The 25080-nt window shown below is 45.6% G+C and overlaps 10 protein-coding genes across 10 annotated transcripts; 5 read left to right on the top strand and 5 right to left on the bottom strand.

Moving 5' to 3' along the window:
* Positions 1 to 1591: 1591 nt before the first annotated feature.
* N7478_007380 (uncharacterized protein) lies at positions 1592 to 2778 on the top strand (the record flags this gene model as incomplete). The annotated part of the gene is made up of 4 exons (XM_056923594.1): positions 1592 to 1605; positions 1758 to 1815; positions 1874 to 1944; positions 2025 to 2778. 4 exons carry the CDS (start codon positions 1592 to 1594, stop codon positions 2776 to 2778), a joined length of 897 nt encoding a protein of 298 aa, XP_056781631.1.
* A 1161-nt stretch (positions 2779 to 3939) lies between these two features.
* N7478_007379 (uncharacterized protein) lies at positions 3940 to 5796 on the bottom strand (the record flags this gene model as incomplete). Its single annotated transcript, XM_056923593.1, has 1 exon — positions 3940 to 5796. The coding sequence occupies one exon, from the start codon at positions 5794 to 5796 to the stop codon at positions 3940 to 3942; it is 1857 nt and encodes a 618-aa protein (XP_056781630.1).
* A 662-nt stretch (positions 5797 to 6458) lies between these two features.
* N7478_007378 (transposase) lies at positions 6459 to 8162 on the bottom strand (the record flags this gene model as incomplete). The annotated part of the gene is made up of 1 exon (XM_056923592.1): positions 6459 to 8162. The coding sequence occupies one exon, from the start codon at positions 8160 to 8162 to the stop codon at positions 6459 to 6461; it is 1704 nt and encodes a 567-aa protein (XP_056781629.1).
* A 2368-nt stretch (positions 8163 to 10530) lies between these two features.
* Positions 10531 to 10851, top strand: N7478_007377 (alpha/beta hydrolase; the record flags this gene model as incomplete). The annotated part of the gene is made up of 1 exon (XM_056923591.1): positions 10531 to 10851. The coding sequence occupies one exon, from the start codon at positions 10531 to 10533 to the stop codon at positions 10849 to 10851; it is 321 nt and encodes a 106-aa protein (XP_056781628.1).
* An 883-nt stretch (positions 10852 to 11734) lies between these two features.
* On the bottom strand, positions 11735 to 13311 carry N7478_007376 (sugar porter family MFS transporter; the record flags this gene model as incomplete). Its single annotated transcript, XM_056923590.1, has 3 exons — positions 11735 to 12672; positions 12760 to 13209; positions 13263 to 13311. The coding sequence occupies 3 exons, from the start codon at positions 13309 to 13311 to the stop codon at positions 11735 to 11737; spliced, it is 1437 nt and encodes a 478-aa protein (XP_056781627.1).
* An 805-nt stretch (positions 13312 to 14116) lies between these two features.
* Positions 14117 to 16867, bottom strand: N7478_007375 (alpha-L-rhamnosidase; the record flags this gene model as incomplete). The annotated part of the gene is made up of 1 exon (XM_056923589.1): positions 14117 to 16867. The coding sequence occupies one exon, from the start codon at positions 16865 to 16867 to the stop codon at positions 14117 to 14119; it is 2751 nt and encodes a 916-aa protein (XP_056781626.1).
* A 1072-nt stretch (positions 16868 to 17939) lies between these two features.
* N7478_007374 (dienelactone hydrolase family protein) lies at positions 17940 to 19026 on the top strand (the record flags this gene model as incomplete). The annotated part of the gene is made up of 6 exons (XM_056923588.1): positions 17940 to 18033; positions 18107 to 18438; positions 18492 to 18553; positions 18608 to 18752; positions 18837 to 18904; positions 18984 to 19026. The coding sequence occupies 6 exons, from the start codon at positions 17940 to 17942 to the stop codon at positions 19024 to 19026; spliced, it is 744 nt and encodes a 247-aa protein (XP_056781625.1).
* Positions 19027 to 19949: 923 nt separating this feature from the next.
* On the bottom strand, positions 19950 to 20840 carry N7478_007373 (DUF1115 domain protein; the record flags this gene model as incomplete). Its single annotated transcript, XM_056923587.1, has 1 exon — positions 19950 to 20840. The coding sequence occupies one exon, from the start codon at positions 20838 to 20840 to the stop codon at positions 19950 to 19952; it is 891 nt and encodes a 296-aa protein (XP_056781624.1).
* An 830-nt stretch (positions 20841 to 21670) lies between these two features.
* Positions 21671 to 22492, top strand: N7478_007372 (GNAT family N-acetyltransferase; the record flags this gene model as incomplete). The annotated part of the gene is made up of 2 exons (XM_056923586.1): positions 21671 to 22175; positions 22233 to 22492. 2 exons carry the CDS (start codon positions 21671 to 21673, stop codon positions 22490 to 22492), a joined length of 765 nt encoding a protein of 254 aa, XP_056781623.1.
* Positions 22493 to 22899: 407 nt separating this feature from the next.
* On the top strand, positions 22900 to 24575 carry N7478_007371 (Glycoside hydrolase family 29; the record flags this gene model as incomplete). Its single annotated transcript, XM_056923585.1, has 4 exons — positions 22900 to 23567; positions 23644 to 23750; positions 23818 to 23869; positions 23933 to 24575. The coding sequence occupies 4 exons, from the start codon at positions 22900 to 22902 to the stop codon at positions 24573 to 24575; spliced, it is 1470 nt and encodes a 489-aa protein (XP_056781622.1).
* Positions 24576 to 25080: the final 505 nt, after the last annotated feature.

Below are 25080 nucleotides of genomic sequence, written 5' to 3'. Positions count from 1 at the left end.
CCTGACGGTCAGAACAAGGAGTTTGAACCCAAATTCCACGTCCCAAATCCATTCTGGGAACCGCAACCGGCCTCCGTGGCCATCGAGCTTGGCCTTGACAAAGCAACGGAAGAGGTAGACCATCAACTTGGAACAGCACTTTCTAGCATTGCCTCTCTGGCCCCCAAACATGGTAACATGAATTGGAACAGGGCTCGCGACTTGCTAATAGACAATAAACTACTAGTGAAGCTCACTGATAAAAATCTAGGACTTGCGGTCTTTCCCGAAGAATGGTATTCTACTATGAGCCTAAAAATGCTCAGCGATACAATTGGAAACTTCTCGACGGGTTATACGACCAAATGTCTGATTGGCATCTGCCCCATAATATGGAGCGCTTCGTGAAAAAAAGAAAACAGACACCTCAATACCAGTTCCACACGTTACCAAAAAGTGGATAATCTAAGGAACCGTGGGCACGGTGACCAATCGTACCCTCTCACTCATGGTTTAGTGGGGAAAACCTCCACCCTGTTAGGAATGACCCTTACGGTCGCGGAGTTATTATCCCCTTTTATTTCTTCCGGCCGTACATAGTCTCGCGTTGCGATCACTTCTAGCTACAAAACAGACAACACACAACAAACTTCTTACACTCTTTTGCTCGCGTTCCGTTCTGCAATTCTGATTTCCCGCGTTGACCAGGGAAAGATATTGATGTTTCGCTGTGGGTTATTCTGACTAGTATTCCAATACAGGCCTATCTCCCCTCTTCAGTATATATAGGGAGCCTACTCTTAGACCAACTATCTGATTGGTCCGTAGCCGAGAGTGGGTCAAACCAAGCAAACGTCCAAACATGCAAACGTCCAAACATGCCCGTCCCGAACCTCCTCCCTGTAGTTATTCTACAGCTTTAAGCCTCCAAGCAAATCTAGCCAATGTTTCCCTTGGTTAGTTATACATTTATTGGAATGTTCGTAATCTGCAGCTAGTGTCATACTTGATAACATTGACATCACCGTTCCATTTAGCAATGTGGAACAGCTTACATAGGAAGATAAGATAATTTGATTTACGACTTAATCAGACACGTTGCTTTATGGACCTTGGAACCTGGGAGCTTATTAGACAACAAACTGTGCCAAAATAGCAAACTTTACTACTCGGGTTGAATTGTGCCATCCGTGGCATTCTGTGTCAATTAGCGAGATTGGTATGTACAAATGCAATTTCTGCATTCCACCGAAAGCAGCAGCTTGACAATGATAAAGCACAAAAACACATTGCTTATTGTCCCTTAAATTGGCATTCCGGGCCCAGCCGAGGAATGTGGAAACATGCATGGTACTGAGCTGTCCTGGGCTAGCTACCCCCTTGCTATTTATCTTTCTCTCCTTCTTCTGCCTGACGGAGAAGAAAAGCCGTGTGTCAACTTTCATCATGATTATGAAAGGGTACAAAGCCCTTCAACTCGTAATCATATGTCTGGCTACATATCTATTACTGGGGGCTTTCTTCAGGCATTCTATAGAAACATCATGGCCGGAAAAATTGCCTTATATTTCCCACAATTTAATCGATTCGAACACACGCGATCACATACAGAATGAGACCCTTGGGGTAGGTCAGCCTTTTCACACGTTCCTCCGGAGTTGTTGAGAAAATCTAAACTGATGAGTATTCCAGTTTCAACACATATTTGCCATAGGCCTACCAGAGCGAACAGACAAGCGGGATTTCCTAACCCTAGCATCTTCGCTATCGGGCTTCAGAGTGGAATGGCTTGACGGTGTCAAGCCGGATAATTTACAACAGAAGGCCATGCCGAAGGTACTTATGAGGATACTGGCTCGGTTGCTTAAAGAAATCGCAATTAATATTGAAGCAGGGTCTGAATATCTCAAGCACTGTGCCTACTATTGTTGCATGTTGGCGTGCGCATATGAACGCTCTAGTGAGGTAAGCTATACGTGAAACCTTCTATCCTTGATCCCTTCGCGTTTATACATCGATACTGACAAATATTACACGAGTTTTAGGGTGGTCGAGAATTCATACTCGACTGCGTTAATCATGGAGGATGATGCGGACTGGGACATCAACATTAAGGCTCAGTTGACTGAATTTGCCCATGGGCTTCACTCAATACAAGGCAATAAAAGGGTTTCCCGAGAGGCCCCGTATGGCACAAATTGGGATGTTCTCTGGATCGGTGGTTGTCTGTCCGGGCCAAGCTCCAATGAGACCCACTTCTATGCTATACCGAATGACCCTACTGTCCCTAGTGTTGAACAGCGCCAAGGTGCAGCGGGCATCCCAGAATCATGGAAAGAGACGTTCTCGGAGGATTCTACGCGCTATATTTACAAGGCAGCAGCGGGATGCTGTTTATATGGGTATGCAGTGACTAGCCAAGGGGCGAGAAAAATACTTGCCGCCTTGTCCGTTGATCATATTGAGATTCCAGTTGATAATGCCTTGAGCGATCTATGCGGTGGCGCTGCAGGTCGACAGAGCATTTCATGCTACGCTCCATCGCCTAACCTGATTGGAACATATAGGCGAGCAGGCCCATCATCTCAAGATTCAGACATCGAAAGTTATGATCCGACCCACTTTCACGACGAAAGATCTTGGAACATGGTTTTCAGCACCAAGCGCAACATTCATCGGCTAGCCGCTGATGAGAAAACCCTTTATTCTCAGTGGAGAGATTCCCCTGAGAAATGGCAGCAGACGGAAATGAGTTTGGATGAGTTTATGTATCCTCGGGGGCTGCTTGTTGACCTCTAAGAGTGAAAACAAAACAGAGCAAAACAAAGGATATTCGCTTGCGGACATTGCGCAGATGCAGGAGAATGCTGTCACGGACCCAGATGGGGCGAGCCTAGCTTTCGGCCAACGACAACCAATCAGTTCTACGTTCAACACAGAGCCACGGGATTACGTAGGGAACATAATACCCCAGTAGTCCCCGAGAACAATAAGGAAAACATTTCGGAAAAGGAGCCATAAATAGCCTCCTCCTAACCGGGCGAACGAACTATACCGCCTTTACGTATAGGACGGTGAGCAAGACCCGAGAGCGATGAGCTCCGGGCTCATCAGGCGATGAGAAGAGTTAGATATATAAGGAACGGTCTTTACCATCGTGTATTTAGTTCTTCGTGTTCAACCTAAGTATCATACTTGGATTACTAGTATCAGCAAATCAGATTGCCAACTTGTTTACTCTTTACTACTGCCTTTTGCCGGATTTGTTTGACGTTCTCAAACGCAGCTAAAATCCAATCAATAGTTCGTCTCCGACTTACTATTGAGAGCCCTCCTTCTGCACAACCTTTGCAAGTACTCTTATAGGTCCGAGCCCGTGTAAGGCTTTCAAGGCAATGGTACGACTGAGGAATACACTTGAGGTACGTATAAGACCGAAGGACTGTGTCTACTTACAGTACAGCAGGACCAGCTCGTAACAAATGCCCCCGAGACTACCAGTGGCAGTGAGAATAGAATATCCTTTGTATTGCGCGATCTCCTCAGCGAATACAAATGTGGGATAATCGACCTGGCTGTATAAAATCTATCCACTATGACGTTGATACTCGATAGAACTCTACTTTTACTATAATTGAGAGAGCTGAAGAGTGTCGCCGGAAGCTCGAAGATACTGTCAATGATGAGCCAAATATCGAAGCCTTACGTCTCACACCTAACGACTGGAGACAGCTCTTCGATATCAAGAATATCTTAGCTCTATTCAACAAATATACTGAGTACGTCTCAAGAGAGAGCCCTTCAATTCGTATTTAGGTTCAGACTAGACTGGCTTGTAGACAGCACAGTAGTCAGTCGTCGCTCTGTCACCTTGTAATGAATCTCTACGACGGGGAACCCTTACAGCAAGATCGCGAGCGACGTGCGGAGTACATTTGTATTGGGTTTTGCTCGAGGCAATCACTTTTTTAGACCGACGATTGCCAAGTTACGTGGACTTTGACCGTAGTCAAACACTGGTTCAATCCAGCATTCTTTGACTAAATCCTGTTCTCGCAAAAATTGCCATCGATCCACAACGATGAGGGACTCGACGACCTGAGCACTAAATGCCACCAAGCTCCACAAAACGCTGACATATTTTCTTGTTTGTGAGTACCGGTCCTCGTACTCGTGGATTTCGTTGTCGCTCAGGGTGTCAACGTGTTCCTGTATCTTGGAACCATAGACGGGGTCCTGGCTCATCTTGTTCGTAGCAGCACGAAAATATGCGCTGAAAGACTTGAACGCAGCTTTTGGCAATGATCCGATGATAAGAGTGCTTGTATTAGATCCGGAAGGACTGCCTGGCCCTGGGCAATTCGGAAGAACGCCTCGATCAACCAAGATACGTTGAAGCAGAGCACGGAAAAAATGGCGTGTAAAAGATACCTCACTAGCTTTGACAGTCCAATTATGTGGGGCTTGCACGGCCAGTGCACGAGCGGTGATATTCAGTCGTATTCCACTTGTTGTTCCGGGAGTTTCATAAGATTCGTAGTATTTTGACATTGGAAACCCATGTGAATCGTATGATGAACTAGTCTCCTCAAGTCGGGGGTGTTGGGAATGGAAGATAGAAAGCTGTTGTTTTACTGGACCAAGGCGCTCAGTCATCAAATTGTAACAGCAACCAACCATAGCAATGGCCACAACTGAAGGGTTTAGAATCAGAGATCGTACGCCATGGTGAAGAAGGTTCCCACAAGAATGGACAGAAACAACCATTAGTCTTGCATTGGTTTTTTCTGCTGTTTCATTGGAAAATTCCAGGGAGGATGATTTAATGACTGGGTTGGTAATATGCTCTAAATAGCCATCTTCAATTTCATGCTCAATATAGCTGATATTACCACGGCTGTCGATCTCCGGCCTCGGGGCCCTTTCTCGAATTTGGCCTTTGGTAGTAGACCCTAGTACATCGTCTGGCCCAAGGGTGATTTCATCTAAAATATTGGGAGCAGTGGCATTTTCCGAGTCCAAGACCTGCAAATTTGTTTCCACTAGCAAGGGGGTATTTGTTGTCTCAGTGGCAGTCTCTTTCGTTGTTTCATTGGCGCAATCAATATCGTTTTTGCTCCTTTGTATGTACAAAGCTTTCGGGTCAACCGCTAGTTTTGCTCGAACATCCATTCCTTTAGCACCTGTAATATATTGGTGCTTGCGCTCGATTGCGATGATATGTTTATGATAAGGAGGACTGGCCAGCGTACGTCCAAGATAGTTCTGACCAGATCCAAAATCGACGATATGAGAGATTGGCTCTCCTCGGTATTCATGGACAGTGTCGGACAGGGATGCAACATATTGAGAGAAGCATTGAACCTCATGCGCTTTTTTTCGGTTCATGCGCATAGCAACTTGCGTTGGTAGGTCGATACTTTTTGAAGGTGGGGTACATAGATCTCGTCGGAGCGTTAGTCGACGGACTGACGAAATATAGTCTAGCAGGGTCTGTGGAGGGAATGCTGCTCCATTCCAGGTAAGGCTAGCCTGGTCGGCAGTGGGACGTTGAATCCCTCGCAAATGGTCAATGTCCTCCCTCAAAAGCAGATCGATAATTTGCTGAACATCATGTTGATCAAAAAATGATCTCCAATTTTCTGGCAATAACGTTGTATAGACATCGGGTTCGCGGGTCAGAAAGTCGACCATATGCACGCCACCACACAAATTCATAAACAGCACGGACGTGGTGGAGAAGGAGAGCAACGCCTCAATGTAAGCATCAGGTTCTCCCCATATCTCATCTATGGGAAGGGGGCGCTTTGAAGTCATGTGGAGCACTTGTCTTCAAATTTTGCCATTCAACATAACCAAGACTGCGTGGGGATCTCTGACGGCGGCGGGATTTCATAGCATGAGCGTTTTTATTTTATTTTTTGCTCCGTTTCTCCGGTTCCGTTGTCGTGTGGTAGAATGGTAGAGTGGGTCCACTTCAGCCACACGCCGCGGTCTTGCAAGTTTTGTTGAAGCACCATAACAAACCTTCTAATGTGTAGTCGAATACCCGTTATAAAATGGACAGGAGGTCTGACTGAGCTAGCATAAAATAACATCAAGACCTCACAGTTGTTGCTCCATTACCCTCTTCCTCATAGCTCGGGATTCACTTATTTGGTTGTGGTTCGGGATCCTTGCCCAAGTTGCAGCTTTCCCTTCTCAGGATGTTTTGAATTACAACCTTGGAAGGTGTAGAGCGAGGTCATCCAGAAGGTTCATTGCAGATTAAGTTGGACGTTCAAAATCTGTGTTTCTGGGTGTTTATGAGATGATATGATGCCTGAGGCACACATGGCATCAACAATAACTAACTAGCCGTGCCTTACCCTACGGTCTGGACACCAAACACGACTAGCCGCATTTGGTGTCCCGCAGCGCAATGTAATTCTCACCGGAATGTAATTTTTTCGCCTTTATATACAATTTTTTTTAGCAATTTAGAATTTATCATAAAAACCAATAACCTCTCCCGACTCGCTGTATAACGGTTCTGCCTCTGCCTCTCTTTGAGCCTCCGTAATACGTGGTGTGGTAGGAACACCGTACTTTTTCTCCAATTCTTTTACCGCCCGTCTCTCATCTTTTTTGTCTTCCTTTGCCTTCCTCTCAGCTATACTACGTTTAGCATCTTTAACACGTATAACACTATCATCACTAAGGCCCATAACACGCCGTCTAGTAGTTTTTTTCTCCCGCGGGGCTCGGATAGCGGCCATTTCCCGTATAGTAGCCGTAGTATTGGCTAAGGCGTTAAAATAGAACTCTTGCTCATCTAAGACCTGTGCGAGTGTTTTTTTTTCTTTGGGCGTTAAATCAGGCCGGCAGAGAAGAGGAGAGAGATGTTTTTGCCTTTTTTCCACATCTTTAAAGGTTTTTGAAGGTGTGTTTTCAAGACTTGACGACAAAAGATCTGGTTCCGGAGAGGGTGTTTTCTCTCCCGATAGATCAATTTCAATGTCTGGGATAGGAGGAAGAGCATTTTCGAGGCTCTCACAGACTTTTTTTGCGTCAACTGGATAAATTCCTCGCTCTGAAAAGGCATTTCGACACATTCGGGGTGTAAGGGCTTTGTCTCGGAATTGGTAAAGGTCGTTTAGGAAGGATGATTTTGATGCGAGAAGACCTCCACCCCATTGAGAAATAAGGTTATTTTGTGTCTTAAAATAAGCCTTATAAGCTTGGAAAGGCTTACCATCCAAAGGTTGAAGATAATTTGTTCGATTCGGCGGAAATCCAAATATCTTAATACCTGCTTCGGTCGCAGTATCAAGAAATTCAAATGTTAGATGTGAGCCACAGCCGTCGACCAAGAGAATACGCTGCTCTCCGTTTTTAAGACGAGTGCGTGTTTCACGGTCAAATTCTTCCATCCAACGCACAGCAAGCTTATCAATAATATAGCCTTTTTCTGCGGTCGCAGTTATCCATTCATCAGGTATTGGATGGTTATACCACGACTCCATATGATGCTGTCCTTTGAAGATGACCAAGGGCTGCATTCGCCAACCATCGGCAGCAATACATTCTGCGACCGTTACCCTTTCACCATGTTCTGTGCCCGGGAGGTCTGAAGCTTTGCCAGATTGGCTAGAAAACACACGTCGGGTCCGTCCTTGTCCAATTTGAAAGCCAGTTTCATCAAAGTTATAAATATTGCGTGGATTCACACCCTCGAGAGCCTTAGCTAACAAATCATACCAATGATAAAGCTCTGCAACGTCTGTAATTCCTAGACGTTTAGAATCAATAATTTTCTGCCTTCTAAGCTTCATCTCAGTGTCTGGGAAACGACGAATATAGCGATATACCCAATCTTTTCCGACCGTCCGATCGGGTGTCTTTGACCGCGCGAGTGTAGCATTGGCCCAATGCTCTATAATAGCAGGCGTCGGAGGGAGGAAGGAAGCATCCAAAGTCTTTATCCAATAGCCTAAAGCCTTCTCCTGATAGACATTTAGGGTGTAATTCGATGGTTTAACCTCTGTTTTAGGCTTCATATTGCAATTAACGCGTCGCCATAACAATCTGTAATTAACGTCATATTGCCGCGCGACCTCACGTAAATTTGGCTTTTTTTGGCTTCGAGCGTGTTTCACGGCCTCATTTACACGAGATACCTCAGTTTCAATAGAATCGGCCATATTTAAGGTGGTACCTTGTAGTAATAAAGATGTGTAAAAAGAAAAATTACATTCCGGTGAGAATTACATTGCGCTGCGGGACACCAAATGCGGCTAGTCGTGTTTGGTGTCCAGACCGTAGGGTAAGGCACGGCTAGTTAACTAACCGGCATTAACTACCGCCCAGGCTGACCTGACCGCCTTAGTCCACACGTCTCTCGACAGCTTCTCCGATGGTTGTTGATACAATCAGGATCACCTGTCTTGGACGCGCGAGAATCTCTTCAATATTTACATGTGGATATACACTTATTTAATTTCAGTTTCTAGTTGAATCGCTATTTTGATCACAATCAGTGCTTATCATTGTCCACCCTTTGCCCTTCAAATGCGAGCTCCCCCGAGGGCTCAATTCAGACAATGTATAACTCGCAGCACTGGCCCGATGACCATTTCCGACCTCCGTTTTGTCTGTGAAACTTTCCTCCACGTTTATTGATCGCGTAGCTCCGGCATTACCCCGCGACAGTGCCGTATTCTCGGATTGTGTCGGGTTGGATTTGGAGAAAGTTCGAGTGGTGGAAACAAGTCGTCTGGTACAAATCCTGACAAGAGGAGCCGTGGTGGGTAGACATGCGGATATAACGCCGGCTGCGACTTCAACGACGCACCAGGTTTGTGCATCGGCGATCGTCCACGCAATATCGACAATACGGAACTTGAAGATTAGGCTAAAGCGATAGATACTTGCAAACACGACGCTATGGAATCAACGTTAGTTGGCTCTCAACTCCTCAGGTATCTCAACTTGTGGTATCCCATGTATCTCTTCCAAAAGCAACCAAGTTGGAGTGAGCACCCGTTCATGGCTTAGTGAGGAACTTACAAGCTTCCGGTTAAGAATACGCAGATGACCGACACGCGCTGCCACGTACTCGCTTGAAGGCCCCAAATAAGCCTTGCTGGTAAAGCCAAAATGAATATATCTGTGATAAAGTTCGGCGCTCCGTTGCCAATAAGGGGCCCCTTGAGATTGATGCACTGGCCTGGAAGTGTGCGGTTGAATGCCTTGGAGATCGATTTGCACTGAAAAATGGCGAGTACATCAATCGCGATGACCCATGCCAGGGTGAGCACACCAAGGATATATCCGCCTATCTTGACGTAACGGACGGGGAATATTTGATAATACATAAGAAGGTCCGAGATTTTTATGATGCCGGCCGTGGTAATGTAGATTGGTTCGAAAACATAGAGCAGCTATACAGCATTGAAATCCAAGTTAACGCTTGCTTTTCGACACAGCAAGACAGGGAAAAGGCTGCCTCTAGTATACTTTGAAATATATGAGCTGATCGGATAGAGGTATTGTTCCAGTATGTTTTCCCATGCCATATTGTACATCTTTAGCATTGACGGTTTGTTAGTTCCTTGCTTCTGCATTTCCAGTTCCAATTGAGACATACAAGCGAGATTAACTGCCGCAACAACCAAAACAAATAGCTATAGTCCGGTCAGCCGATGGTCTCAATCGATCTCAATTTTCAATGCGATGAGATGGGAAAGAACGAACTAATCCCACGATCAAAGTCCAGTCATCCGCCCCCAGGTTGACCTTTTTCACATGTCGAGCGAGTATTCTGAGGAACAAGAAGTCAATAGCTAACACCGTCACCACGATAGTGGTCGCCCGCTGCTTATGCTGGGTGCTCTGGTTAGCATCCGTTGACTTCATTGCTATCTCATCCTTTGAATGATGGGCAAACGTGAGGAGCAAAAATCTGTGCTGACCCCCACAGCAGAGATGCTAGATCAGACAAGGGGATTATGCTAAAATGAGTCTAGGACGATCCAGGTCGCTTGAGGGTCTGGTCGAAGACACTAATGTTTGAACGGGACTCCATGTGAGCCGTTGATAGGATGGACACCCACAATAGTCACCCGGCCTGCTGGTTGATAGCAGAACTAATGTTCATTGAGTCATGTTGAGCAAGAACGCATCGCCATTATGGAGCCGCGGGCCCACATAGGGCTTCCCTAGTTTTATCCGAACGGGACAGTCAAGCAACCACCAGATTCAACGAGATTATCCTTTAGTCCTAGATGAGCAACGTGTCTTTCAAGGCCCTTGGCAATAATCCTCGGCCTTACCCCGGGACAGCAAGGCATCGGAAGCCGTTAGCCGGATGTTCCCCTCCAGAATATTGTGCAATTGCTGTCGCTGTGAAAATTTCCCCCTTTTGAATAAATCTAAATCGTGATTATCTATTTTCTTCGGTTTCCCTTCAATATTAGCAACCCAACATTTGTCTTCTCTCTCGGAGCCTGGATCACGCCAGAGGTCTCTGACTCCACCCGCGCCCATTTGGACGCTCTTGGTTACCCCTCTATGTGCCCTGCGCACCCTTCCACTGGCGCTGAACCCCCATCCAAGGAATTGCCTGACGACGTTGCCTCTCTACGAGATGTTTTGGTCAAGCTCGCAGACGAGGGCCGCGACTTGGTCGTGGTGGCTCACTCCTATGGCGGCGTCGTAGCCTCATGCGCTGTCGATGGATTAAGCAAACAAGCTCGCGAGAAGGATGGTAAGTCGGGAGGTGTTATAAAAGTGATTTACCTCGCCGCATTTGCCTTGGACAAGGGCCAAAGTTTGTTGGGCATGCTAGGTGGGAACTTTTTGCCTTGGATGAAAATAGAGGTGAGTCTATAGAGACATGCTGCGGTCTCTCTACTTCTAGAGGGGGTGGTTGGGTCGCATTAATTCAAGCAGAACTAACATGAGAGAAGGGAGATTACGTGTTGGCAGATGACGCTGGCAATATTGGCTGGCAGGACCTCCCTTTCGAATGCCAAGAAAAGTGGAACTCGCTCGCTCAACATGCTTGCCGTGCCCTTTCTCTGGAGAGACAACATATGAACCCTGGAAAGATATACCCTGTGCCTATATTGTGTGCGAGCAAGATAATGCATTGCCTTCACCCTTTCAAGAGCTCTTTGCCTCCAAAATGGGCGGGCCGGAAGTCACGTATCGCCTGCCCAGCTCGCATTCCCCATTTTTGAGTATGCCTGGTCGCTTGGCGAATACTTTGCAGCAGGCCGTGAAGGTTTAGACGATATTGAATCGTACACTCACTGGATTCATGCAATAATATGCATTTTCTCACTGCGAGATATCTATTTTTTACTCAAGAGCATGGAATGATCCACCGTTTATAACATTAGACCTACCATCACTCGTGTGCATGATATACGGGGTTCTTCTAATGAACATCCATGGAAGCTTCTGAAATCTTCTGAAATCTTCAAGTCACTGATAGTGCGGCTGGAATATCCACTGTAGATGTTTTCATGAATAACCTATAATGATAGAACACATATGGACCGGTTTTTCATGTTTCGCAACTAGATATATTACGCAAGCAAAAAGTTCTGGGTATAATTCAAGACCAAGGAAGCTATTAGCAGCGTCTTCATACTAATCATGATCTCAATGCTCTCTTCATTGAATACTATATTCATGGATGTACATGATGCCTGCAAACTATCATGCGCCTTTGAAAATGACCAATGACACACCCGTATGCAGTTTCATATTATTCGATGTGCTCAATAGCAGCGTCGCCGGTAATTTTCTCTTTAGTAGCCCCGGAAATATCTTGATCGCCAAATAACGAATCCATCTGTTCCAATGTTCTACCTTTGGTTTCCGGGAAGAAGAGAAAGTATGAAATTCCAGCCACTACATTGAGAGCAAAGAAGACGTAAAAGTAGCGAAATCCGATATTTGACAAAGCTGTTGGCGAAATTTGTGCAAAGATTAGGTTGATCGACCAGTTCGTGAAAGTGGTGATTGAGTTGCCCTGGTTGCGGATGTCCACAGGGAAGATCTCAGCAGGATAAACCCATGAAATGATGCCAATGAAGGTATAGAACAAGCTGAAAACAAAGTTCATCGCGACCATGGCGCGTAACTGGTTAGAATTTGATTCCTCGTAGTGTTGAGACATAGCAGCATTGCAAACAAGTGCAGCGGCCATGCCAGCGGAACCGATTATTAGAGGCTTTATACGTCCAACACGCTCTAGAAGATACAGCCCCGCCGTGCAGTACACAATAGAAAGGCCACCGGAGATGCCAATAATCATCAGCGAGGTATGTGTCTGAATGCCGAGCGAGGCATATATACGCGTGCCGTAATAGTTTATGACATTGACACCTGAAAGGGGGCCAAAGGCTTGGACTGCACAACCAAGAGCAAGGCGACGACGCCAGGAAGGCTTTGTAATAATTGAACTCCAAGTTATCTTGTTCGACATACGCTCGGCTTCAATTGTCTGACGGATCTCCTGAAATTCAAGTTCGATATATTGGCCCTTCTCGGGGGTTCCATCTCCATGCAGACGTTGAAGGCTCGCAAGGGCCTCATCATGACGGTCTTTCTCCATCAGCCAACGAGGTGACTCGTTCAGGAACCAGACTCCAGAAGCGAGAATAAGACCGGGAATGCACTGGAAGGCTAGTGGAAAACGCCCTATTAATGATAGTTAGCCTTCTGTCATTTTCTTGTTTTGCCTGCAGTTGCCCCATGGACGATTGCCGCATTGAATATGTGACTCACATTGAAAAGAGGACTCAACATATGAGCATCCGTAGCCCAACCACTGAGCGATGAGATATCCCCAGCTTAACATCCATTGAAGTAACCCAGACATCATACCACGCGTCGATGACTCGGCCATCTCACCAGCATACATAGGAACAATAGATGTAAGCATACCGACTGCAATACCAGCAATGAATCGGCCTATTATCAGCATGGTCATATTCTTTGAGCCCGCCTGCAAAGCACATCCAAAGCATGAGACACATGCTCCAAAAAAAACAGAGCGCTTTCGACCCAGGCGATCACCGGTAAATACATTAACAATGGTTCCTAGAATAGCACCACCCTGGAATGCAGATACAACTCCACCGGTGGTGTTATCGTTCGGGTTCGAGAAATATTTTATAAATTCCGGTTGGCCAATAGTGGATGTGATGATACCACTATCATAACCAAAGAGGAAGCCTGTGTAGTACCATAATTAGAATTAGAAAACTCCTCATTGGAAGGTTCCGCACCTCCAATGGCCAAGAAGACGGCCGACAACAAAGTGCTAAATTTCGTCATTGTACTTGTGCGATGTGACTGTAGTTAAATGATGAAAGGGTGAAATTGAAAATGGCTTCCAGTGTATCCATTATTTATAGAAACAACAACCCCGATCACAAGATTTGCGGGTTTAGAGTGGCTTGTCAAAACCTCTAATCAGACATGGTGCGGCTTTTCCGACGAGATCTTTTCTGGCTCGTGGTAGATAAGTTGGTTTTTTGTTTGTTTCTTTTCGGTACAAAAGAGTCCGAAAGAATTCAATTGGTCCCTCGCACTTTTTGGTCATCGATGCAGGTGGCCAAGCTTCTCATATAACCCCACGGGGTTTAACGCCAGCAAGCCACGGATTCTCCACGAATCAGATCCGTCGCACTACGGGGAAGTCTCGCATGTGTTCCACCTTTCTAGATCCCCGGGTATGACTTCGGCATCATGACATGCCGTGTTTCCCTCTTCTGGCCGCTCTGTGAGTCACCCGAATCTACGCGAGCATCTGAGTGACGGTGCATTGGTGTCGAAGAATCCGGCCGTCATGCCCAAGGACTAGAAGTCTTCTTCTTTCCTTTATTCTTCTTTTTCTTCTTTTTCTTCTTCTTTGTAGGGAAAAGGGCCACTCCTTTTACGGGTCCCTCAATGTAGCGAACTTTATATGATTAACACTAATAAATAGTAAATAAGAACTACTACCACCAGTTTTTCGCTAGCTTAAATTGAGGGTTGAGAATTCTTTAATTATGAAAAAATAAAACAATGTTCTTTTAATTGGAATTCCTTACTTTCTTTTTGGAATATTGTAGTCTTTTCAATTCGTAAAAGACACGGTTTAAGATTTGATCACGATAGTGTATAAACCGTGGCTAAGCGGAAGATCATTCTTTTCCCTCGTTTTTTGTAACTGTCCATCAGACACAACTTCGACCTCTTGCATAGTGGTAGGTAGCTTGACCATTGCAGTTGTTCCAAAGGGAACCCGAAGCAGCAAATTTACTGTCTTTGGCTCCTTCCGCTGGAATTCGATCTCAATGAGGCCGTAAGGAGAGTCCACTTGACCCTTGACATACCCAAATTCAGCCTCATAAGGAGGGTCAACCGCAAAAGACCTATAGCCATCTTTGGTAGGCTTCAAGCCCAGAACAGCCACGTAAAACCATTCGTAAATTGTACCAAGCATGTCATGGCATTTGCTCCGGCATTCATCCTGCCAGAACTCAAGGAGGGTTGTTTCTCCACGACGAAGAAATCGCATATACGAGGGGTGTTCTTCCTGTCTGGCCATTTGGAGGACCAAATCAGGTCTTTCTGCGTCCGCAAGTGTGTTGAAAAGAAATCGTAATCCGATCTCACCAGCTCGGATCTTGCCGTCCGAGACGTCATCGATAAACGCAGCCATGATATCTTTCGTGTATTCAGGGGGGACCAATCCCAGCTGGAGAGCCATTGCTTGAGCAATAGCAGTGCGGTCGCGCTCAGGAAAGTTATCCAGAGATGTGTAGTAGGCACTTGGGCGTGAATGATCATCTGTGACGAGAAGGTGGTTGTTATAGACCTTGTAAATACGTGCAGCCCATTGTTTAAATTTGTCTGCTTCCTCAATCTTGCCAAGCTCCCAGGCCATCATCTCCACACATTGAAGGCACTGATAGTAAACAGCAGTCTCAATGTTCGCTTGGTGATTACCAAAGGCAATGTCACGGCCCCAGTCTCCCAGGCCATGTTCAATGAGACCACCCTTGCGTTCTTTAGTGCGCATATACTCCATATAACGCACGGCGGCTGGATATACCTTAGCTATTACATGGGTAGAACCATAAAACCGACGGAGAATGTCAGGAAGAAGACACAAAGCACAGCCCCAAGTGATAGTGTCATGGAGGGGGCCACACATATATCTAATCTCGGGAGCCATAGTGGGTACAAGTCCACTAGGCTCTTGGGCATCTAGAATGTCGTCCAAAATTTTTGTATATAGCGATTCCATGTCTCGGATATACTGAGTTGCTGGTGCCAGCAAGTGAGTGACTTCTAGCCAGCCAAACTTCTCGATTTGAGGGCAGTCAGTATGGTAACTGAAAAGATTACTGCTGAAGGTCCAGTAGAGTGCGTTGAGAAGAGAATTGACGTCTTCTTTGTCGGTCGTCATGGAGCCAAGTTTTCTAGCTGCAGAAGAAATATGACGACCCACAACAGAATGAATGACGGGGAGACCATCTTTGCCGTCAAGAGAAACTCCTTCTATCTGAATGTATCGAGCACTTGTGAAACTGAAGTCTGGCTCCCAAGTCTCAAGATTGCCTGTGCCCGCGAGATATAATCTGGAAAAAACGCCGGTTTCAAACTCCTTGAAAAGAGGATCAGGCATGAAAACTGTGCCGTCCTCTTTCACGGTCTCGGAATAGCGAATGATCACTTCGGACCCCGCGATCCCTTCAACAACAATCTTTACCATCGTTGATGCATTTTGACCTAAATCAAAGCATACGGTTCCAGGTCGAGGGCTGCGTCTCTCCACAGGCTCGAACGTGTCATGAAGCACGACTGGCGGCTGTGTTTGATAATAAATTTGGCCCCGCGGGCCAGTCAAGGGCTTGGCTAGCGGCCATTCGGCATCATCAAATCCAATGGAATCCCAAGCTCTTGGGTACAGTCGACGATCATGTGTTTCGGAGGCATATATGTTCGCTAGAGTTGTTGCACTCTTCCATACACGCCAGGAAGGGTCGGAGATGAGGGTGCTATGAGTACCATCCTTGTAAAAAAGGTGCAGTTCACAAAAGAAGCAGAGCTCATTGCCATAGCGAACATAAGTGTTGTCTTCATACATTGGCCAAAAGAAACGACCTTCTCCTTTATCGCCCGCATAAAACCCATTGCCCACATGTGCACCTAGCACGTTCTCCCCCATCGTCAGGCGATCGGTCACATCGTAAGATGTGAATTGGACCCGTCTATGATAATTGGTCCACCCAGGGTCGAGACGGTGATTTGACGCAGCGTGGCCATTCACACTCATATTAAAGTGCCCCAGACCGGATGCAAATAGAATTGCGCGGCTTGGTGCTCGCGACAATTCAAATGACTTTCTGAGGTATATCGGTTTATCACCTCCATCACCAATCCAAACAGCCTTCCATCGATTTGCTTCATCTTCAAACCAGGTACGAAAAATCAGGCTTGAGTGTGGCATGTAGGTTTGATTCATGCTATAAGGGGGTAACAGCCGAGACTTGGGATAGCCAGTGAAGAAATACTGAACTGTGCTGTGGTGGGGGTTTTTGATTTGATTCCAAACAGTGACCTTCCAAAAGTAACTGCAAGTAGACTTGAAGCCATCTCGAGGCTTACAAAGAATGTTTCTCTGTTCCTTGCTCTCGATGTATCCAGAATCCCACTCCACGCTGCTGTGATCTTGATTCTCGAACATCAAAGCATCTGTGCTTGTGCTAAGTACTACCCGGTAGGCAATCTGGGATTCATTTTTGACATCGCTGTCCAACGCCCAGTATACTCTTATTTCATCAGTATCGATGCCAAGCACCTCATGAAACCCATGAATACCACATCGAGTGAACTTCATGGTCGGTAGAGGCGAGTATGAATTATCGTAAAGCCCTGGAGTCTGGGCGCACTGGAATGGAGAGTACATTCAAAGGTTCAATGTTAGCATAGACAAGGCTGCGGGGGACCATCTCTCGGGAAATCCGAGAGTTAAAGCTATCGGGTCTCTTTAACCCGAATCTAGGCAATGTCGGGATGCAGGGGAAGCCATCCCGACCGACTGAAACACGGCTTTTTCATACGGCAAATAAACTAATCCCGCTTCCCCGGGTTTTAGCAATATTCTTATATTTTCTGGGCCCATCGCGATCAATTTTCCGGTCGCATATGAGAGAATCTAGACCAGAACTGTTGCAAGGAACTTTTCCGCTCGCTACTCACGCATATTTGTCACGGCGATTGAGGCATACTAGTAGCTGGGATTAAAGGGCAAAGGTAGGAACTGGATAACCAATACTACATATATTCTGTCTTTCCAGCTGCACATGTGTCTATTGCATGATTCAACTTTCAGTCGGCTGTGAATGGAAAACAAGAGAAGTAGGAACTTTCACTGAAGCAGAAGAACATATTGATTTCGCGAGCAAAGATTCGCTATTTATGCCTCGTTGACTATTGCCTCCGACTAGAGTCTTAGTTTGCGGTTTTCAAAAAAGAAAAGAATATATTTTCTATTAACAGCGACTAGTCCCGTATTCCTCTGCGAAATATTTAAGGAAACTGAAATCGTATTTCTATTTACAACTTGGCCTGTTGCTGAGAATTTGTTAAAGCTCTGAAGATTCAGTTAAGGGCGTTATACGTGGATGCCATGTTAATTCATAGTTGAGCCAATTTTCCCATCCAAGTGGATGAGAGCACGTTTAATGCTATATTTGAGAAAAAGAAGCCCTAGGCCAATCAAAAAAAAGTTATTGCCACTAGTATCTCTAAATATCATCCAGATGTTGACTAAATAATGAACCCAGCGAAGCCGGTTCCGGGAACTGCAAGAAAGCCGGTGCGGGCATAAATAACTCAAGCCCGCCAACATCAGGCTCCTACGACGAAAACCACTTTTAAATTCGATTTAACCTGAGTTTCTAGGCCAGATGTCTTGTGAAGCTTGTCGCACTATACCCCCTGTAATTTCGGGGGAGTATACTCCAAAAGGCAGATACGAAGTTCTCGCTGGCCTCAAAACCTGTAAGTTTCCATTCTATTATCCGAAGACTTGTTTACTTTTTTCCAAGGTAAGACTAATTTGAGATAATTTCAGATATTACCGGAGATTCGAACTCTAATATAGGCTTGGTGGACGTCTATGATATCTTTGGGCTGGCTAGTCAAACCCTTCAAGGCGCGGATCTTTTAGCCCAACGATTAAATGCCATAGTGCTAGTTCCGGATTTCTTTGACGGAGATGCCTTACCTCATGAAGTTGTCCCGCCTGATACTGAGGAGAAGCGTGAGGTGATGACTCGCTTTTTGGCAACAAAGGCCAATGTTCCTCAAAATGTCGACATCTTGATTCACGCTATTGATCAGTATAAAGCTTCTTTTTCGAATGTTGGGAAGTGGGGTGCATTTGGCCTATGCTGGGGTGGAAAGGTGAGACTTGAAATGGGCATTTGATTGATGGTATACTTCGCTAATATCTCCAGGTCACTGCCCTCGCTTCTAGTGCCAACAGCCCCTTCGCTGCATCAGGCCAAGTTCATCCCGGGTGTGTCAGCGATCACTATTCGTTAAGCGCAACATTCTACTGACCTACTTATAGTGCAATGGACATAGCTGATGCCCAGAGCTTAACTATTCCCCATATTGTTTTAGCCTCTAAGGATGAGCCAGCGGAGGTGGTTGGCGGGTACGCAGAGGTGATCACGAAGGGAAGAGGAGGTCATGTTGAGACCTATCCAAGCATGGTACGTTGTCTATTAGAAAATAAGTGAAAACCCATGCATATGAAACTGTTTTGACAATACTAATGCACATTCCTTCAACAACAGTGGCATGGATGGATGGGTGCCCGGGCTAATCTAGAGCAAGTAAAAAGCCGAGCGGAGTACACGCGCGGGTAAGTTGGCTGCCAGGTCATCATTAGAGTTGCTTCCTACACTTTTACACACTTTTATCACTGACTTTTTTTTTGACAGGTACAACCAGTTGGCCGACTTCTTTGAAAGGAACCTAGCCTAGAACAGGGATGAGATGCCACAAACATATTTCTTAGAACAAGTTGCCTGTATCTAGTTGTACTAGTCAGATTGATATATAGTCCATAAATCGAATGTTTTATTCTTTCAGTTGGTATAAATTGAAGCTACCTACAAATGGCAATTGCAACATTTATGTATCACTGCACATGTGAGTAGGTGACCGGATCACAGAAATTGATCATGGATAGATCTACTACATCCATGGGTATACTACAAATGCGTGAATATTAGGTACTACTAATATTTAACTTAGGGAGCCTGGGGTGGTACTATCTAGTATATACTGTATCTGCATCTCTAGCATGTAAATGTTTTGAGTTCCCCGCAACTTGAACTTACAGTCGTGGGTATAGTGGGATATCAGGAACTTCAGCTAAATGTCGAATAAATAAACGGTTTATCGGTTTGCATGTCTTTAGGGCCCAATGCTTGTCACCAAAGTTGCTCATTCATAGACAGCGGTATGGTGGCGCATGTTTTGACTGTCTCCGATTCCGGCCCAAGCATTTCCCAATCGGGTGAGCAATTAGAAGCCTCAGGCAGAAAGGATGTGATCGGCGTCTTACGATACCGAGTTTGACCTACCCATGAAAATTACCCAAACAAAGTCGCCGACCAACATTAAGCCGGTCTCGTCCCGCTAGCGGCCCGTCACCGGCATATAGATTATATGTGAGGGCAGGACCAGGTCTTTGGGGGTGTTCATGACAAGGGAAGAACCGCATGCATTCTGGCGCAGATCTTCATATACTCAAGCTATACGCACACTCATGCATCTTAATGCTGTGGATGGATATCCATGACATTCGGTAAGTGCAGATGGAAACACCGACAAGCAATGGATTATGTAGTTCCAAGTTTGTGTGTCCTAGTGAGTATAACTACTCCAAAATTCCTGCAATCCTAAAAAATGACTTTCTCAAAGGCCTCCTGTAGCCCTTTCGTCCCCAGCCACGCTTCAAGTGCTTGCATATCACCTCTATTGGCTCTCTGGCCGCCTCGACTTCCCAGCGAGTCAGTGATTTCCTCCATTGCCGAAAACGCTCTTTGGATTCCACTAGTTTGGCGAAACCTTTCGCTGACTTTTTTCTGATGGCTCGGAATATCGCCCCATGAATGGGTCTTTATAAAGCTCATATAAGCATCAACATTCGTCGATATACCCTCAAGACATAAAACACCTGGCTTACCAGCCAGCACAAAGCCAGTCAGTGAGTATTCAGGAGCTAAATTTACCATATCATCTCTCTTTTTACGAGTGGATAAGGATGGGAAATAAAACCAAACTCTGACTATTGGCTCTTTTGAATCATTCTGTAGGCTTGCTTCCTCCAGTTCTCTGGTTTTGGAATCGTTGCTTGCTAGAAAACCATTTGCCTCCGATTGAATATATTCAAATGCTTCTAAAGCATCATCCTTCGGCATCGAGGTGGCTAGTTTTCCCACTTCGGCTTTCGTCATCCAGTCAGGTTGTCGAATTGTGTAATTTAATGAGGGCGGTTGGTCAATTTCCTCTGGATTGTCGCATTTCAGTGGCACTGAAATGTTGACTTGAATTGATTTCGCCCCATCTTGAATTGGCAGAGTAACGGCAAGAGCCATGTTCGAGGGTATTTTGGGAGGCGCAGAAATTGGGTCTTCACACCAATGTCTCAATATTTCAATACATTGTGTTGTAGATTCGGGAATATCAAGCTCCCCGGGAGATGGGAACATCGCCGTCAACAGGTCAATTATAGATAGCTGGGATTCCATGACCTCTGCAGGTAGGTTCGATAGGTGCTGCGACTCCATTTTTGAGGCCTCAGTATATGTATAGAAGGCTTTCACCGTTTGTTTGGAGACCTCAAATTCCGCGATTCTCCACAATACGAGAGATAAAATGATGTGATGTGCTTGACAAGCTGGAGGGCTGAATGGACAACTTCAAGATTGGAAGTAACGTATAGCAGTATGTTGCCAGAATTCATTTGCTTGCATTGGATTTGCCCCTTTAGACTCAGGTTAAGCTTTGGGTGAAGGTTGTTTGCTGCAGTGTTGCACGTCAAATTTTCTCGCGATCTTCCGTCCGATTATCGGCCCCACCGCCCTCATGCGACCTAGAAAGTGTACAAAGTGAACAATATGAGCATCAAGCATCAGAATTCACTGCAAATAGATGTCAATTTTACATTAAGTTCTTAAGGCACCGACTGTTCTCGCTGACATGGAATTATTTTGTGCCAGTCTCGTAAAACCCCTAGTTGCCTTGAATCTCTTTTTTTTGGATCTTTTGATTTCGGAGGTATAATTCCCACATCGACTGCAGATGGCGAAACCTCCATTTCTTCGCATTAACTGCCCATGAGGAAAAGGGGGTACATTGAGGCTGCCATTTCAGGCCAATTGCTACCTCCGAGGCGTCCATTTGCTGTTATCATTAAGGCGTCCCGAATGACTATGCTTACTTCAAAAAGGGTAAATTCCCTAATAGTGGGGCCAAATCCCGACGGACATCCGCTCTGACCAGAGTCATCTTTATGACTCAGACAAGGAGAGTGTGTATTGATAAGTACTTTCACGACCCCCCAATTCCCTCCAAACCACCTTAAGCTCTTTCAGCGGGAATAGTGATCGTGTTCAATATGCCGCTATGTTTCAATTCCACCACGAATGAACCGTATCTGCGGCTCGCAGCTCCACACTCGCACATAATCATTACCCCACATCGGTCGGACCCAATCGCGGATGGGATACCAGCGAGGATCCGGATTTTGAATCATCCAGCAGTAGCTTTGTGCCTCGAGGGTCCCCCATACCCTCATCTTCAGGAACATGCAGAATCCTGGTGCAACGGCAAACGCGACGAAATGCGAGAGGTTGTTGAGTCATTAGTATGCGAGTTCCAAGAACCCTCTCGCAACGGAGAAAATGCCCGCGTTTTCGACAAATGTCCATTTACTTGTATTCGCGAAGTAACAGAAGAGACCCCAGACGGTGATCCTCTGAAAGATGTCTTCATTGGTGATATCGGTCTTGTTAGGTATTCATTTTATGAATTTCGCCCGGGGAGCGACGAACGTCAAGCTGCGAAAGATCGAAATAATGCTATTCCAGGCGGAGATGAAAGTATCGTTTGGCAATTCGGAGGTTCGTCGCACACGCTGCCCATTCTCATGTAGATGAACCACTTCTAAATATCCTTAGATTACTTGGCACCATCGCATCATGGTCGTGGTATCATGACTGTCGCAATACGGTCTGTGATTCACGACTGGGCAGTGCCACGCATGAATGTCAGGGATATAAGAGCTTCTGCCTTTGTGGGAAATCAAGGTAGCTTGAAAGTATTCTTGAAAAATAACTTCGAGGAAACGTGCACGCTCGAGAACTGGGCGCCCGTGTCCGAGAGTCGTGGAGGGGGCATGCGGTCCATTGTTGTGGTGAAATGGCGAGGCGTGAATTGAATGAGAAACGTAGCAGCCAGTCGGGCATTTTAAAAATAAGTAGGCATCAGAATTATCCGAGCAAAGAGTATTTCCCTTTTACCATGCCGATTTCTGTCTTATTTTTCCGGTCCGCGGGTAATTCTCGACTTCATGCAAGGACTCCAAATAGAGGGGAATGAGAGGGGCTGTTTAGAGTGTTGGCACGGATCATGTCGATCACCTCTATTATCTACTTCCCCGCTCCCGACTCAAGCCAGGATGCTACGGTAAAAATATGAGTGGATAGGTTACATTGCTAAAAGATCGCTTAAGCTTACTTCTAGCTTGCCATACAGAAGCAAGTTGCTAATAAAAGGAAAGGAAGGTTCCGCACCTGAATAACGATAGTATCAAGCTGAGGAACTTCCAGGCACGAGTAATAAGTAATGTGGCTCAATATCGGTACTTTGTTCAGCTTCTGTGCTATAACAGGTGGCTTCGTTAATGCATACCAACCAAATTATCGAATTTCTCCTATCGATGGCTCAAAAATCGCACTACCAACAAAAGAGCAACTTCAATTCCAGGAGAAAGAGATCGGAGTTCTGATTCATTTTGAGATTGCCACCTATCTCAGCATCGACGGTTGCAATAATGTGCCCAATCTTGTCCCCAATACCTCATTGTTTGACCCAACTTTATTAAACACAGATGCGTGGATGGATACCATTACCGCGTTGGGCGCAAAGTATGCTACTTTGGTGGCAAAGCATAATTGTGGATTCACAACTTGGCCCAGCGAAGTGACATTCCAAGACCGAGAAAATCAAACCGTCTCCTATAACTACACAATTGCTCAGTCTCCCGTGCGTGGTAAGAATGTTGTCAGGAGCTTTGTGGATTCTGCACAGAAATATGACATCGGTCATGGATTTTATTACAGCGTTGTCGTGAACAATTATCTGAATGTGCAAAACTCTGATGTCCGTCCCAACACCTGGGCTCCTGGTCAAGTGAATATTACAAACAGCACATATGACCAAATTGTTTACGACCAATTGAGCGATCTATGGAAGAACTATGGAAATTTAACAGAAGTGGGCAACGCCAAAAAGTTCGTTCTAAACAAGCCTACATACCACTGACAACTCTTATTGCATGTAACAGATATGGTTTGATGGCGGATATAGTAGCTCTCAGAAGGACAAAATTCAGGCTCTTTTGGAGGAGACTCAGCCCCAGGCAGTCATTTTCAATGGATGTGATACTAATGGCACTTGTTTGTCCGAAAATTCTAGTACGTTGACTCTGTAAAGCGTCTTCAAATCACCCGATATTGCCACAAGGTACTAATACATTCATAGTCCGATGGATTGGAACGGAAGCTGGGCAAGCTCCAGAGGAGAACTGGTCCACGTATGACACCCCATGAAAGATATTTTTTTCGATTCCTTCCCGACACTAATACTTCGTGTTTAGTGGTGTCACAAACGACGGTGGGGACTCTACAAGTCCCTACTTCTGTCCGGCTGAGTGCGATACTACTTTACAGACCGATGATAGGTGGTTTTTCGGCGTTGATCAGCCGTTGCGATCCATTGAAGAAATGATCGACGTTTACCACCAGACGGTTGGACGCAATTGTCTACTAGAGCTTGATCTCACTCCTGATCGGAGTGGTCTCATTCCCGCCAGCTATGCAGCTCGCTACAGGCAGCTCGGTGATTTCATTGGTTCCTGTTACGGCAAACCTGCTACTTCAAATGCAGTCCATTCATCAACCAAAAATGGGGAGTATAGTATCACTCTTGACTATCCAACTGCTATCGACCGTATTGTTCTGATGGAAGACCAATCTGACGGTCAAGTGATTCGCTCCTATGAAGTCTTCGCAAAGATCGTTGATAGCCAGGATGCAAATGGCACTTTGAATGTCCCCTTTACTTTGGTATCGAATGGCACAAGTGTTGGGCATAAGAAGATTGATATTTTCGATCGGGCAATTTCTACCACGGGGATCTTCATTAATACAACCTTTGTCGATACTCCAAAGTGGCGTAGCGTTTCGCTTCATCTGTGTGATCAATTGGCAGCAAATGGAACCTCGACTGAGGATGACTAAACTCATACTGCAGGAGCCATTGATCGCGTTGTTGCGATTTGCTACTCTTCAAATCTATACTCGATTTCACTATAAGTCCGATGGCTAGAATGCAACGAGCTTCAAGTTCACAGTATGAAAGTTATTACTTGATACTATTAGAATATATTATAAGACTACTAGCTCTTCGCTGCAAATGAGTAAGCAACAAATGAATGAACAACAAATGGGGACAATTGGAACAACCTCATGATTAAAACATAGCAAATAAACCTTTATTCCTCGAGGTGTTAGTAAAAGGCCGTCTGTGTAAGGATGTGACAGTATAGGATGAGTCCCAGAAGAAATTCCAATCCAGTTCATTGGTATCTCTCAACCCCCCAAAAACCAAGTAATCACCCGTTGTTGACGGAACTTGAACCAGCGCCCAACTATCAAGGAATGAAGGGGCTGTCCAGGCATTGGGGCACAAAGAAGTCCAAGTCCGTGGGGTACGTTGTTCCTATTGGACTTGGCAATCGTCAGT

Source organism: Penicillium angulare (genome assembly GCF_028827245.1).
Source record: "Penicillium angulare strain IBT 27051 chromosome Unknown utg000004l_segment0_segment0, whole genome shotgun sequence".
NCBI lineage: Eukaryota > Fungi > Ascomycota > Eurotiomycetes > Eurotiales > Aspergillaceae > Penicillium > Penicillium angulare.
This window is presented reverse-complemented; position numbering and strand designations above follow the sequence as displayed.